The 14,010-nt window shown below is 42.4% G+C and overlaps 1 protein-coding gene across 1 annotated transcript; it reads right to left on the reverse strand.

The window, feature by feature from the left end:
• Positions 1–1,175: 1,175 nt before the first annotated feature.
• Positions 1,176–13,550, reverse strand: CLDN2 (claudin 2). Its single transcript, XM_037067727.1, has 2 exons — positions 13,442–13,550; positions 1,176–3,464 (listed from the first exon to the last, which is right to left on the reverse strand). Exon 2 carries the CDS (start codon positions 3,280–3,282, stop codon positions 2,587–2,589), a length of 696 nt encoding a protein of 231 aa, XP_036923622.1. The 5' UTR covers positions 3,283–3,464; positions 13,442–13,550; the 3' UTR covers positions 1,176–2,586.
• Positions 13,551–14,010: the final 460 nt, after the last annotated feature.

The raw sequence follows: 14,010 nt of genomic DNA on the forward strand, positions 1-14,010 counted from the left end.
CCAGCATGGCAGGAGGGGCAGTACCATGCGGTATACTAAGATCCCCCTTACAGAAGACCAGGAGAACCTACATGTCCCCAGTGTTACCTTGCTGGCAAGTTATTTCTCTTGGGCAGCTTGGGGTCCTGTGGTAGGTTCTTCCAACTGTCTGTAAATATTGTTGGACCATCAGAGTCCTATTTGGGGAGTCAGGAGATTGGTGCACTAACACCAGCTGCATGGCCCTGGGAAAACCTCATTAAGTATGTGGGCCTTGGTTTTCCCATCTGCCAAATGGAGACTATTAGATCTATTTCACCTTTCTTGCAACAGTGAATCAGAGAATTAAAGGAATAAACATATAGCAAATTTAGTAAATAACTTAAATGAAACAATTATTTTGAAAAGAAGGAGCCTTGGGCAAGGTGAACAGATTAAAGTTTCACTGGGGAGGAGGGGGTCTTACTTTCTTAATATTCAGAAAAGTCTATAATTTTCTATTCACCCAGTGAGTAGAAAGACCAGTTTCCATCTTATCCTATCCTTAGCCCAATTCTCTCCATCACACCTGCCTTGTATGGGCCCCTTTGAATAAATAAAACAGTTATTCAATCAACAAATGTTTATTGATCATCTACCATATGTCAAGCACTCTTACAGAATGTCTTTATTGGTAAGTCTTGAGGATACATGGAGGTTTAAGATATGGCCCCTACCCCTCAAAAGTTTACAATGTACTTGTGAAATCAGATATTCACACATGAAAATATAACTATGCATCAAAATTGTGAATGATAAGCATTAAAGAAGTGATTTGTACATTAAGGGAGGAGTAGGAGGGGGATGGAGTGGCCATAGGAGGTTCATTGAGGGAAGTGGTGCTCAAAAAGTTGTTCAAACATGAGGAAGACTTGGCAAAAGAGATAAAGCTTTCCAGTCTGGAAGAACACCTTAAATATAAGTGAGGAAGTAGAAAACATGCAAGTATACTAGAGACAATCAGTGGGCCCCTTCTGCTGACACTGAGGTTCAAGGACATGTTCTAAAGTTTTTCAGAAGTTGGTCATGCTTAGGCTGGTGAGGGAAAAATGTCTTTGGTTTGTTATGACTCTAACCCCCACCCCCACCCCAGAGGAAATGGAGTATTTTCAGGTCTTGGAGCTGGAACCATCTGGCTGGGGACCATTCTGTACTTTCCCACTTCACCTGTAACCCCAGACAGCTGCTCAGCTATCACTCAGATCATGGCCAAAATACTTTGGGTCTGATTACTCCATGCAGAAGCCCTTGGATGCCTTTTAGCAACTTTGGAATGTCTAGTGAAAGATGTAGGGGAATATGAAGGGTGACAGGAGGCCCACCTTGTGCTGTGGTCTTTCAGAGGCTATGTATTATGCTTTGTGGTAGACCCCTGGGGGCCTAATCTCAGCCTTTGGGCTGATTTTCTATTATGCTCGAAGACTCTCTGGGGGTCTGACTCTCTCTGGCCCAATAGAAACACCTAGTGGATCACCTCACACATTCACTCAGCTTCTTAGATACAAAGCCTCTTACTCTTTCTTGGGCAGCAGCATCAAGGAGTGATATCTTTTGCAGTCCCCCACAGCTCCCACACTGTCATCTCCCAGCCAAGGGCAATCTCTTGAAAAGCTAGTTTCCCACTCCTAAGGAAACCATTGTGTAGGGCCCTTAGCCTTGTTGTTTAGCAGAAGGCCAGGTCAAGTGTGCCAGAGGGAGGCAAGAACTTTAGTGAAAGTTGGAGCTGCAGTTTCTGAGGCAGTTCCTCCGTGGAGTAAGAGTCTGCTGCTGCCTGGAGCTTTCCATCATATCTTCTTTCCTTATGCTTCCTTCTACCTGTGGGATAGATCCTTAATTCACAAGTGTTAGGGAATTCTGAGAATTGCTGTAGCCGGTGGCTCTAGTATTTTTGGGTCCTCAGCTACCTTCCCTCCCTCTCCCCCTACATCCTGTTGCTTTCTGTTCCCTCAGTACAGTGGGATGCCTCTATTTCTGTTCACACACAAATCAGTCTGGACACTGTGGAATCGTAACAAGAGTGGGATGGAAGCTTCAGGGCCCATTAGTGGCCAGTCATTTTATTTGGAGAGAAGTTTGAGAAGGAGGTTAGAGTCATCTTCATAAAATCCACCGCTACTCCTTCTGCCAACTCCCAGTAATGAGCTGAGAGCCAACCTCAGCCAGAGGGAGGGTATTTGATCACAGAAAGGGTCAGCCTGTGGTATGTAATTAGTGAGTTTATGGATGCATTGGCAGGTAAAGCAAAGGGCAGATGGGAGTTTGTGGAGTCTGGCCAAGAGTAGGGGAATGGGGAGTTGAAGGTTGGGGGACTCAGAGTCTGGGGTGGGGAATCAAGGTGAAGGAAATAGAAAGGCTAGTTGGCATGCTTCTTGACAGTTCAACCTGGATACTGTCACACCAGCACCCATTTTTGCCTTTTCTTGATCCCATAGCCAAAGTCAGTCTATCCCCAGCAGCACCTTCTGACATGATCCAGTAGGAATGTCCCTCACCTGTGGCCCTGGCAGGGCTGTCCACTGGTTTTCACAGACCCAGCCACCACCACCCCCAGCTCTGGCCCCTGGTTCTTCACACATACCCTGTCAGGTTGTAGGAGTTAACCTCATTCTTGATTTTGGGTGGTTGATCAGGTCGTGGAGAGTTCCTAGTAGTAGTGAGGGGCTGAGCCTGGTAGGCATCAAAGTAGTTGGAGCGATTTCCCTGGGGTGAGCAAGAAAAGCAGAGGATGACTCCAGCTACCAGGGAGAACAGGGAGGAAATAATGCCCAGGTAAAGAGCCTCTCCAATTTCAAATTTCATACTGTCAGGCACCAGTGGAGAGTAGAATTCCCGTAGGATCCCATGAAGATTCCAGGCAACAGGAATGAAACTCAGGAGACCTCCAAGGATGAAGAAAACTCCACCCACTATCGCCACTCTGTTCTTGGCTCTGGAATCCTGACAGAAGACCGTGCATCTCATGCCCACCACAGAGATAATGCAAGCCAATGAGGAGATTGCACTGGATGTCACCATCATGGCCTGTGCAGCCTGGATGTCAGGGGGCAGGCCTAGAAGGGTGCTGTAGATGTCACACTGGGTGATGCCTGTGCTGTGTGTGGCACACTCCATCCAGAGTCCTTTGGAAAATCCAACTGCTGTCACAATGCTGGCACCGACATAAGAACTTGTTCGCCAGCTGGGAAGAAGCATGGCCACCAAGGTGCCCAACAGCCCCAGAAGGCCCAGGATATAGCCTATAAGTTGGATGCCAAGAGGGGCCATGTCAGACCTCTCAGTAGAATTGTCTTCAGGGCTTGCTCTCTTGTGTTCCAGCTGCAGCTCTTGCTCCTTGAATCCCAGTCTCTATTTCCTCATTTCAGAGTGTCTCTGATACACTGACTTCTCTTCTCCTTACAAGTGCCTGTGAGTGGCCACAAGCAGGCTCAAGAAGGCATCTAGAAGACCTAAAAAATCCATAAACCAGATTAAATATTGACCAGAAGGTTATGAGAAACCACAAAATGCTGGGTGCCTTTTGACCTTTGTTATCTTTAGAAATAACACACGAGAAAGGGAAAAAAAAAAACTTTGAAAGTGGAGCCAAAACTTCATCACCTCCCACGTAGGCACATGACTTAGACTGGCAGCCAGACAAAATCAGGGACCAGACAGGTGGTTGCTTTCTGAGAAGGCAGTGATGGCAGTGGCAGTGTGGTGGCCATGTTAATTCCAGGTTGGAGTTAGTTGGAGCAGTTCCATCTCCAAGGCCTTCTGTTTAGCACATTGCCCAGCAACAGTGTCACAGGGCCCCTCAGTTGCAGACTGAGGCCAAACTCCATGAGATTGATCAGGAGGAACAGTTCCTAGGATATAGCCTTGGACTACAGGTTATTAGAGGCCTCTTGAATCTTCAAGGGCCTAGAAAGCATTGGTTTAGCTTTGGATCTCTGCTCATGATGAAAATCTACTCCAGGGAAGGTTGGGGCAGGCAACAAGTTCTGTCTATACTCTAAGAGTTCAGGACCTCCAGGACCTGCCTAAACCCCCTTCCACAGGCTAACATCAAGCGTCATGCATATAAAATACACCCAGACATTTCCCATCTGTTCTCCTAATAGATGGCCACAGCAGCCCTTGACATCTCAGATGATGTGGGAGGAATCTGGAGCAAAGGTTATTCTAGGGCCTGGATGGAGACCTGATACTCCCTGTTAGACAGAGGAAACAGAAGCTGAATAGAGGACTTTTGTAAGTGGAAAACATCTAAGTAAATCCTTTAGAATCTCAGAGCTGTCCATGATTTTGCAGTGTTAAAGGAGCCCCTACTCTTGCTCAAGACACTGAAGGTCAAAGACACATCCTTCCTTTCATCCTCTGCAAGACCCTCCTGCCCACTGACTTTTCAACTCACCATAATCTGGCTATTTCATTTTAGCCATCTTCAAAATTTCTTCTTACCTTACCCATCTCTCAAATGTGAGTTTTCTTCAGACATCCATCCTTTTTCTCAATCAACACTTTGTCCCTGAGCACATTTATGCACCCCCCTGACTTAATCTCACACCCATTTACTGTCATTCCCCAATCTGTATTTACAGCATAAACTTTCCCTCCCTCTGAGCTTCAAGACTGCCAAAAATTACCTATTTAAAATGTCCATTTGGAAATCTCATAGGCACCTCAAATTCAAAGTGTTTATTTTTAAAAGATTTTAAAAGATTTTTTTTTATTTTTAAAGGGAGGGGAAGGGAAGGAGATAGAGAGGGAGAAAAACATCAATGTGTGGTTGTCTCTTCCATGCCCCCTACTGGGGACCTGGCCTGCAACCCAGGCATGTGCCCATGTGAATTGAACAAGTGACCCTTTGGTTGGCAGGCTGGCATTTGGTTCCCTGAGCCACACCAGCTAAGGCTCAAAGTTAATGTGTTTAAAAGAGAAATCATCATCTCTCCCATTGCACTCCTCCCAAAATAGTTCTTTCCTGGGTTCTCCATGGACAGAGAATGATATCTCTATCCATCTCCTTATGCTGGACCAAAATTGTGGGAGTCATTCTTTACACCTCTCTCACAGTTATCCCTCACTTTGTATTGTCACTGACTCACCAATTCTACCTCTTGACTATACCTCAAATCCAAGGATCTACCTCTCCATCCCCATTGCTTCTTCCCCAGTTCAGGACTTCTTCATGCTCCCTCCCTTGGACTTCCTAACTAGTTTTATTTTCAATCTTTCCTCCTCCAATTCATTCTCCATGCTGTTGCTAAGGTGATCTTTCAACACATTAATGTGATCAAGTCAATACTCTACATAAAACATTCCAGTAGCTTCCCACCATGTAAAGAATAAAGTTTAAACTTATTTGTATTGTATGACCTCTCAAGCTTCATCTCTTGTCATTCTCCTCCTCTTACTCTACGCTCTGGCTGAACTAAATTACTTTCAGTTCTTCAATCAGATCATGTTGTCTTTTGTTTACAAACCTGAACCTAGGATGTTCCTTCTATGCAGCATTCCTGGCATTCTTCTCCCTCTGTTTAGCACCTTCTCATGCTTTAGCATTCAGCTGGGGTGTCTCTTACTTTAAACAGGGTCAAGTGTCTCTCTTCCATGTTCTTACAATATCATGTGTTTACTTACCTCCATCATAGCAATAAGCATAATAGAAGCACTCATGTAGTGTTTCCTGTGTGACCATTATAAGCACTTCACAAGTCTTAACTCAATATCACAGTACTGTTTTGCGGTACAAAAATCCCTATTATACAGATGAGGAACTTGTTTAAATTTCTTGTTGAAATCCTTATTCTCCCCTACTACTCCATGAGCTACTTAAAGCCAAAAACTATATCTTATTTGTCTCTGTATATCAGGTGCCTTAGAACACCCAGAGCGGTGACAGAGAGATAAAGAGAGAGATACAGACAGAAAGAGAGACAGAGAAAAACAAAAAGTTTCACCATTTTATGTGTTGTATATACATTTGTTGAATATCTTGTCTCTTCAACCAAACTCTAAACAATTTGAAAGAGGAAGCCATGTATTAAACTTGTTGTGCCTCTGCAATATTGGGCACACATTTGATAGTTAATGGTATTCATCTATGGTGGATATGGCAATGCCAATGTTGATGCACAGTAGTACAGAGCAGGGGCCAAGAAACATTTGATAGGAGGCGGGAATGGAAATCTAGTTTGAATCTCAGCTCTGTTGCTTACCAGCTATGACCCTGTGCAAGTCCTTTCCAGGTACTGGTTTTCTTACTGCTAAATGGGGCACAATTCCTGATTCTGACTGCGCATCCCACTGGGCCTTCAGTGCTGCCTGGAAGTCTTTCTACATCTCCCTGGTGAGCATCTCCAGGTGACTACTTCAAAAATTCACTTTTTTTGAGCCACTCTCAATTTACCCCTTGCAGGTATTACCTTATCCAGAGCATTCTCTTTGTAGCCAAGATTCTTAAGCAAGCTGGTTAATATTGATGTCTCCACTTCTTCCCTCTTCTCAACCCTCTGCAGTCTTGCTTTTGCCATTAGCCCTGCATCAAAATTATTCTCACTAAGATTACCAACAATTTTCTTATCCCAAAGTCCAATGCTCATATCTCTGTCATCTTACCTTGCCCCTCTCCTTCATAAAGCTGTCTTCTCCCTTGCTTTCTGTAATACCACTCCCAGTTTTCCCTGCCCCTCAAAATGATTCTCCTTTATTAGTTCTTCTTCTTCTGCCCATTTAATAAATCTGACTATCCCACCCAATGTTTCTTTGAGACTTCTAGATTTTTCATTCTTGCATTCTCCATGGGTGAGCTTATCCACTCTGTCTCTATGGCAATGACTTCTAAGTCTAGACCTCTAGCACAGATCTCACTCCTGAACTCAAGATTTGTATATTAATCTGCACTTAGAATGGAATGACCCCAACTGAATGTTTTAATGGTACTTCAAACTCAATAATTGCAAAGCTGAATTTATCTGCCCTCTTCTCTGTGCACCCCCAAACCTTCACATGGTGTTCTCTATTTCAATGGGACTATCACACATTCAATAACCCAAGCCAGTCACCCTTGATTTCTCACTTCTTTTTGACATAGAGTCATTTATGAAGTCCTATCATATCTTCTGTCAAAATACATCCTGAATAAATCCACTTTTTTCCCATTTGTATTGCCTAAATTCTAGTTCAAATAATGCAACTATTATCTCTTGTCCATTTGGAAATCCAATAGGCACCTCAAATTGGTCTCTATAATTCCACTTTTGCCCTGCTTCTTCAATCAACTATCCATCCACTAGTCAAGGAACTTTCTAAAATGGAAATCATTAGTGCTACCTCACCTCTTTGTTATGCTTTAAAATATTTCAGTAACTCTTACTTTCAGGATGAATTACAACTTTCTAGCCCGGGAGGCCAGGAAAGCCCTCTGTTTTCTGACTCCTGCTTTTCCTCCCAGCTTCAAGCCATACACACACATATACACACGCTCACACACACTCTGGTCATACCTGAATACATGTGTTTCTCTGAACTCGTCTTTCTCTCTGACTCCAAGCCCCTAGGCATGCTATTCTACCACCCACCCTTTGCCTGACTAATTGTTAGCCATTTGTCAAGATTCCTCTGTTTGAAACATTCCTTGGACCCCTCTTCCTACCCAGGCTGGGTTAAATACTTTTCCTTTGTACTTCCTATCTATGTCGGGGCTTTGATTGAATGTTGGTGAGCTACTTTGAATTCTTTGGGGGAAAGACTTCCTGCCTCGCACAGGAGCAGTTCCTGCTTCAGCCCTTTTGAGATGGTGGCAGAAGAGCCCAGCTTGAGTTTCCCATGGAATTCAACAGTGTCCCCAACAAGAGATTCTCCCCCCAGAGCCCAATCTTGACTTAGTTGAAGTAAGTATGAAAGTGGTTTGTCACAGGGAGGAAGGCTAAGTCAAAAATACCATCACTGAGGTTTGGAATCTCTAAAGAATCTGACTTAGCATAGCTGGGCAGGAGGAAGAAAAAGTTGTCGAAGCTTATTCAATTGGGAGAAATGGTCCAATGCAGGTCAGCTTTCAAGCATGGCCAGGAATGCAGGGGTGGACAAAATGGCAAGTGGCTGGGTGGTGGTCCTGGCTAGATTCTATTTCTGTTTGTGTGATGAGCAGGAGATGGTTTAGAGAAAGAGTACTGGCCTGAGAATCAAAACACCTTGGAAATTCCTATCATTGTGAGCTGGCATAAGCATTTTTGTTCTTTTTTTAAAATCTTTTATTTATTTATTTTTACAGAGATGAAGAGAAACACCAGTGTACGGTTGCCTGTAGCACACCCCTAATGGGGATCTGGGCCTCAACCTAGGCATGTGCTCTGACTGGGAATCAAACCTGCAACCCTTTGTTTAGGAGGCAGGCACTCAATCCACTGAGCCACACCAGTGAGGGCTATTTTCTTTCTTCTTTGAGGTGGGTGAGTATTTTATATACTCTTTATTGCATTTTTTTCCAATACCTTTTAGTCCCTTTATACCCATCCCTAACAATCACCATACTGTTGTCCATGTCCATGAGTCCTTCACCCTTTTGTTCAGTCCCTCTCCTCCCTACCCTCTCTCCAACACTAGCTGTCATCCTGCTCTTTTTTGAGTCTGTCCAAAGAATGAAGCTGAGACTAATTGGCTCCAAGATAGACAGTATGGTGTGGCAGGAAAAGAGCCTGAGCTTTGGAGTCAGACAAGGATTTGAATTTGCCTCTGCACTCTCTAGCTGTATGGTCTTGGGAGACTCACTTCAATTTTCCACACTTTAGTTTACTCATCTGTAAAATGAGAATGACACCTGCCTCTCAGTGTGGTCATGGCAGATAGTAGGTCCTCAACAAATGGTTAACTGTATTCTAAGCATATTGATGACATAAAGGATAGAATGAAAGTCACACCAAAATGTGTGTGTCTTGGTTCTTCCTAGAACATGTTCAGAAAGTCCCCTAACATCTCCAGGCCCTAATGTGTTCCTCTCCAAGATTTCAAGTTTCAAGTAAGGTAGTGGGGACAGGAAGCCACTTTGACAAATATAGCAGACTGAACAGCTGTTAGTAGAAGCAGGCAGCTCTAAAAGAAACTCCTCTCTGTGAGGAACCCTCCTAGAAGTCAAGACCCAGCTACTTTGGAGTAACAGAGAACTCTAAGCCTTGCCAGCTGAACTTGTTTTCTGGTCATAAGACTCACACTTTCCATGGCCCAAAGGTTGGGCAAGAAGGCTTCATTTAGCAGTTTCTAAGTTAACCATTTATTTCCTGGAAACTTGCTCCACTAGTCCTCCTATATCTTTCCCAAGAGTTTTCTGAATGGAACCCATTCTTTGGGAGCACCCTTATAAGACTGAGTGGGACAGGACAGGTGGGTGTCCACACTGAAGCAAAGACCTTATGTGGCATTTGCGGGGTGATGGAAGTCACCAAAACCCTCTTCTGCCAGTCAGTCTCCTTTTTCTATCCCTTGATCTCATAGCCCATTACAAGAATATGAGACACTTGCTTTCCTCTCTGAATCACACCCCCAGGTGCTGAAGCCTGTAGTAAGTGGTGAAGTCATCCCTTTGAAGCCCTACCTTGTGGAAAGTTTGTCCTTGGAGCAGTTCACCTTCCTTTCTACATCAATTGATTAATCACAGCTCAGGGAACTGCAACTGTATTGAGAGAATTTCTAAATGCTTTAAAATAAGTTTAATTTTTCTTTTGTCAAATATTAATTGACTATAAAGGTGTAGGTTTATTTCTAGGTTATCTATTCTATTCTATTGATATATGTGTCTGTTTTATGCCAGTACCATGCTGTTTTGATTACTATAGCCTTATAGTAATGTTTCATATTAAGTAGTGTGATTCCTCCAACTTTGTTCTTCTTTCTCAGGATTGCTGCTACCGCAGGGGGGTGAGGGCAGCTTTTGTGGTTCCATATAAGTCTTTGAAATATTTTTTCTAGTTCTGTGAAATACATCACTAGAAACTTGAGAAGAATTCCATTGAATGTACAGATTGCTTTGGGTAGCATGGACATATTAATGATGTTAATTCTTCCAGTCCATGAACATGGTATGTGCTTCCACCTATTTGTATCATCTTTTATTTTTTTTCTTCAGTGTCTTGTAATTTCCCAAGTACAGATCTTTTACATCCTTTGTTAGGTTTATTCCTAGGTATTTTATTCTTTTTGAAGTACTTGTGAATAGAATTGTTTTTCTCAATTTCCCTTTCTGTTAGTTCATTATTGGCATATAAAAATGCAACTAGCCCTGGCTGGTGTAGGTCAGTGGATTGAGCGCAGGCCTGCAAACCAAAGGATCATGGTTCAATTCCCAGTCAGGGCACATGCTTGGGTTGCAGGCCAGTTCCCAGCAGGGGACACACGAGAGGCAACCATACATTGATATTTCTCTCCCTCTCTCCTTCCCTTCCCCTCTAAAGATAAATAACTAAAATCATTTTTAAAATACAACTGATTTCTGGGCCCTGGCTGGTGTAGCTCAGTGGATTGAGCACAGGCCTGCGAGCCAGAGGATCGCGGTTCGATTCCCAGTCAGGGCACATGCCTGGGTTGCAGGCTGGTTCCCTGCAGGAGAGCCTCCAGCAGGGGATGCATGAAAGGCAACCATACATTGATGTTTCTCTCCCTCTCTCATTACCCTCTAAAGATAAATAAAAAAATAAAATAAAAAAATAAAATACAACTGATTTCTAGATATTAACTTTGTATCTGGCTACTTTTCTGAATTCATGTATAAGTTCTAGTAGTTTCTTGGTGAAATTTTTTTGGGTTCTCTATGTACAATATCATGCCACCTTCAAATAGTGACAGTTTTACTTCTTTCTTTCCAATTTGGATGCCTTTTATTTATTCTTCGTGTTTGATTGCTGTGGCTAAGACTTCCAGTACTATGTTGAATAAGAGTGGTGAAAGCAGACATCCTTGGCTTGTTCCCCCAGAGGAAGCAAGCACATACAATGGGCTAAAGAGAGTTTATTAAATACATTATTATGGGAAGTTTGGACAGATACACGCAGAAAAATGAAACTAGATCACCTTCTTACACCACGCAGAACAATAAATTCAAAATGGATCAAGTACTTAAATGCTAAGCCTGAAACCATAAAAATCCTAGAAGAATACACAGCCAGCCAATCTTGGGCATTACTCATGGGGATTTTTTATAGGGTATATCTCCCCAGGCATGAGAAATCAAAGAAACAATAAATAAATGGGATTTCATCAAACTAAAAAGTTTTTGCACAGCAAAGGAAACCATCAACAAAATAAAAAGACAGCCTACAGGATGGAAGAAGATGTTTGCTGCTACATAAGATAAGGGGTTAATACCCAAAATTTATAAAGAATTTACCAAACTCAAAAACAAAAAAACAAACCCAAGTAAAAAATGAGCAAAAGACCTGAAATGGCATTTCTCCAAAGAGGACAAACAGGTGGCCAATAGACATAAGAAAAGAGGCTCAACATAACTAACCATCAAAGAAATGCAAATTAAAACCCCAATGAGATACAATTTCACCCCTATCAAAATGACTATCATCACTAAATCAACAAACAAGTGCTGGCAAAGATGTGGAGAAAGTGAAACACTTTTGCACTGTTGGTGGGAATGCACACTTGTGCACCCACTGTGGAAAGCAGTATGGATATCTCAAAAAATTAAAAAATGAGCCTGCCTTTTGACTCAGCATTCCCACTTCTAAGAATGTAACTGGAGGAACCCAAAACACTAATTCTAAAGAACATAAGCACCCCTATGCAGTGTTATTTACAATTGCCAACATATGGAAGTAACCCAAGTATATCATCAGTAGATGAGAGGATAGAACTCTGGGACATTTACACAACAGAATACTACCCGGCCATAAAAAAGAAAAATGTACCCTTTGCAACAGTATGGATGGACCTGGAAAACATAATGCTAAGTGGAATAAGCCTGTCAGAGAAAGACAAATACCATATGATTTCACTCATATGTGGAATCTAATGAACAAACTGAACAAAGAAAATGGGGACAGACTCATAGATGGTGAGCAGGATGATAGCTATGGGGGGTTGGGGGTGGAGGGACTGGGCATAAAGGAAAAAGGACTCATGGACATGGACAACAGTGTGCTGAATAGTGGGGGTGGAGTATAAGGGGGCTAAATGAAAAATGGAAAAAATACAATTAAATTTAAATCTAAATAAATAAATAAAATTTTAATTTTGTCCTGATCATCAAAGTAAAGCACTCTCATTTTTTAAAGCTAGAACATTCAGAAAGGAAGAAATCAGAAAACAAACATCACCTACAATCTTCACAGCTAAAATACTGTTAATGTTTTTGTTCAAATTCTGTTTTCAAAGAGGATACTTGAAAAGAATAATGACTCTATTCAAAGAAGGAATTTCTTTTGTTTTTATTGAGATATAATTGACATAAAGCATTGTATTAGTTTTTGGTGTAGGAAATAATGATTTGATATATGTATACATTGCAAAATAATCACCACAGTAAGTTTAGTTAACACCCATCACCATATAGTTACATTGTTTTGTCTTTTTTCTTGTGATAAGAAATTTTAAGATCCACTGTCTTCATAACTTGTAAATATACAATACAGTATTGTTAACTATAGTCTTCATCACTGTACATTACATCTCCAGGATTTATTTAACTTATAACTGGAAGTTTGTACCTTTTGACTGCCTTCATTAATTTCACCCACTCACTCCTACTCTATTCCTGCTTCTGGCAGCCATCAATCTATTCTCTGTATCTGTGAGCTCATTTTTTTTCAGATTTCACATGTAAGTGAGATCATACAGTATTTGTCTCTGACTGGCTTATTACACTTGGCATAATGTGCTCAAGGTCCATCCATGCTATCATAAATGGCAGGATTTCCTTCAAAGAAGGAATTTCTAATGACAGACTTTTAGACCAGTGGGGAGAGTTATTTAAGGACTTGAAGGGGAGACTTAATGACGTCAGTCAAATTCCCTCTCCTGCTTACTCCCTGAACCTTCATGCTGAGGACAGCACTGATCTAGGCTATGAGGGAGCACTCTTTCCAATCCTGCTTAGCCACCTTGCAAGTTATACAGAGGGTTAAACTGTAGCTCTCTTCTTCCCATCCTTGTATCTCAGCCCTTTTGCCCTCAAAAGCACCATTCAGAAAATATTATCTGATTTGGAGAGTGCTTCTTCTAGCCCTGTAGTTTCAAAGACTGGAAACTTTGTGGTAGCCTTGAGGAAACAAATACTACCAACTCATGTACTACCTGAATTTTCCGTCTTGTGCCCTTCCCTCAGAAAACCAAGGTGGTCCAGTGAGACTGCACCATGGGCCAAATTGGCAGCAACTAGGAAGCAAGAGACCACCTAAGTGAGCTTAAAAGGCAGCAAATGAATCAGAATTGAGATACTTACAAAGCAGTTCTTTTGCAGAACCTTGGAGACGTACGACCCTGGAGAGAATCCTGAAGAGATTCTGAAGGAAGGGAGCAAGGTGCAAGGGGCCCCAGGCTGAGGTGATAAAGGATTTCTAATTGTTACCAACAAGTTTGCAAAATCCATCTGCCAATCTCAGCCTTGGATCAGAAACTTATTACAGATCAGAATTAAATCCCTGGAGGCTGCAGAAGATTGAGGTACTTTTAAAAAAGTGTGGTGAGTTTTGTATTTTTCCTGTCAAAAACTCCAACTGGGCTTTTGTGTGGTGACCTCTGTGAGCCCAGGAGAGGCTTTGGGGGGAGAAATTTAGCCCAAGGAGGAATTTGGAACATTTCAGCTTTGGGAATGGGGAGAGGAGGGTGTTCTCTTGTGCCCATTAGGTGTCCTGGCTAGTGGCCTTACAGCCCAGCAGGAAGTAAGCCTCATAACACAGCCAGTGAGCTAGTACCCAAGCAACCATGTGCTGCCTATAGCCCACAGACTCTTCCACTCAGATATGTTTTTCAGCAAGGCCCCTGACCCTACCCCACTCCTAAGGTTGACCC

The sequence above is a fragment of the Sturnira hondurensis genome, unplaced genomic scaffold, assembly GCF_014824575.4.
Source record: "Sturnira hondurensis isolate 20B ecotype Veracruz unplaced genomic scaffold, ASM1482457v3 Scaffold0017394, whole genome shotgun sequence".
In the NCBI taxonomy this organism is placed as follows: Eukaryota; Metazoa; Chordata; class Mammalia; order Chiroptera; family Phyllostomidae; genus Sturnira; species Sturnira hondurensis.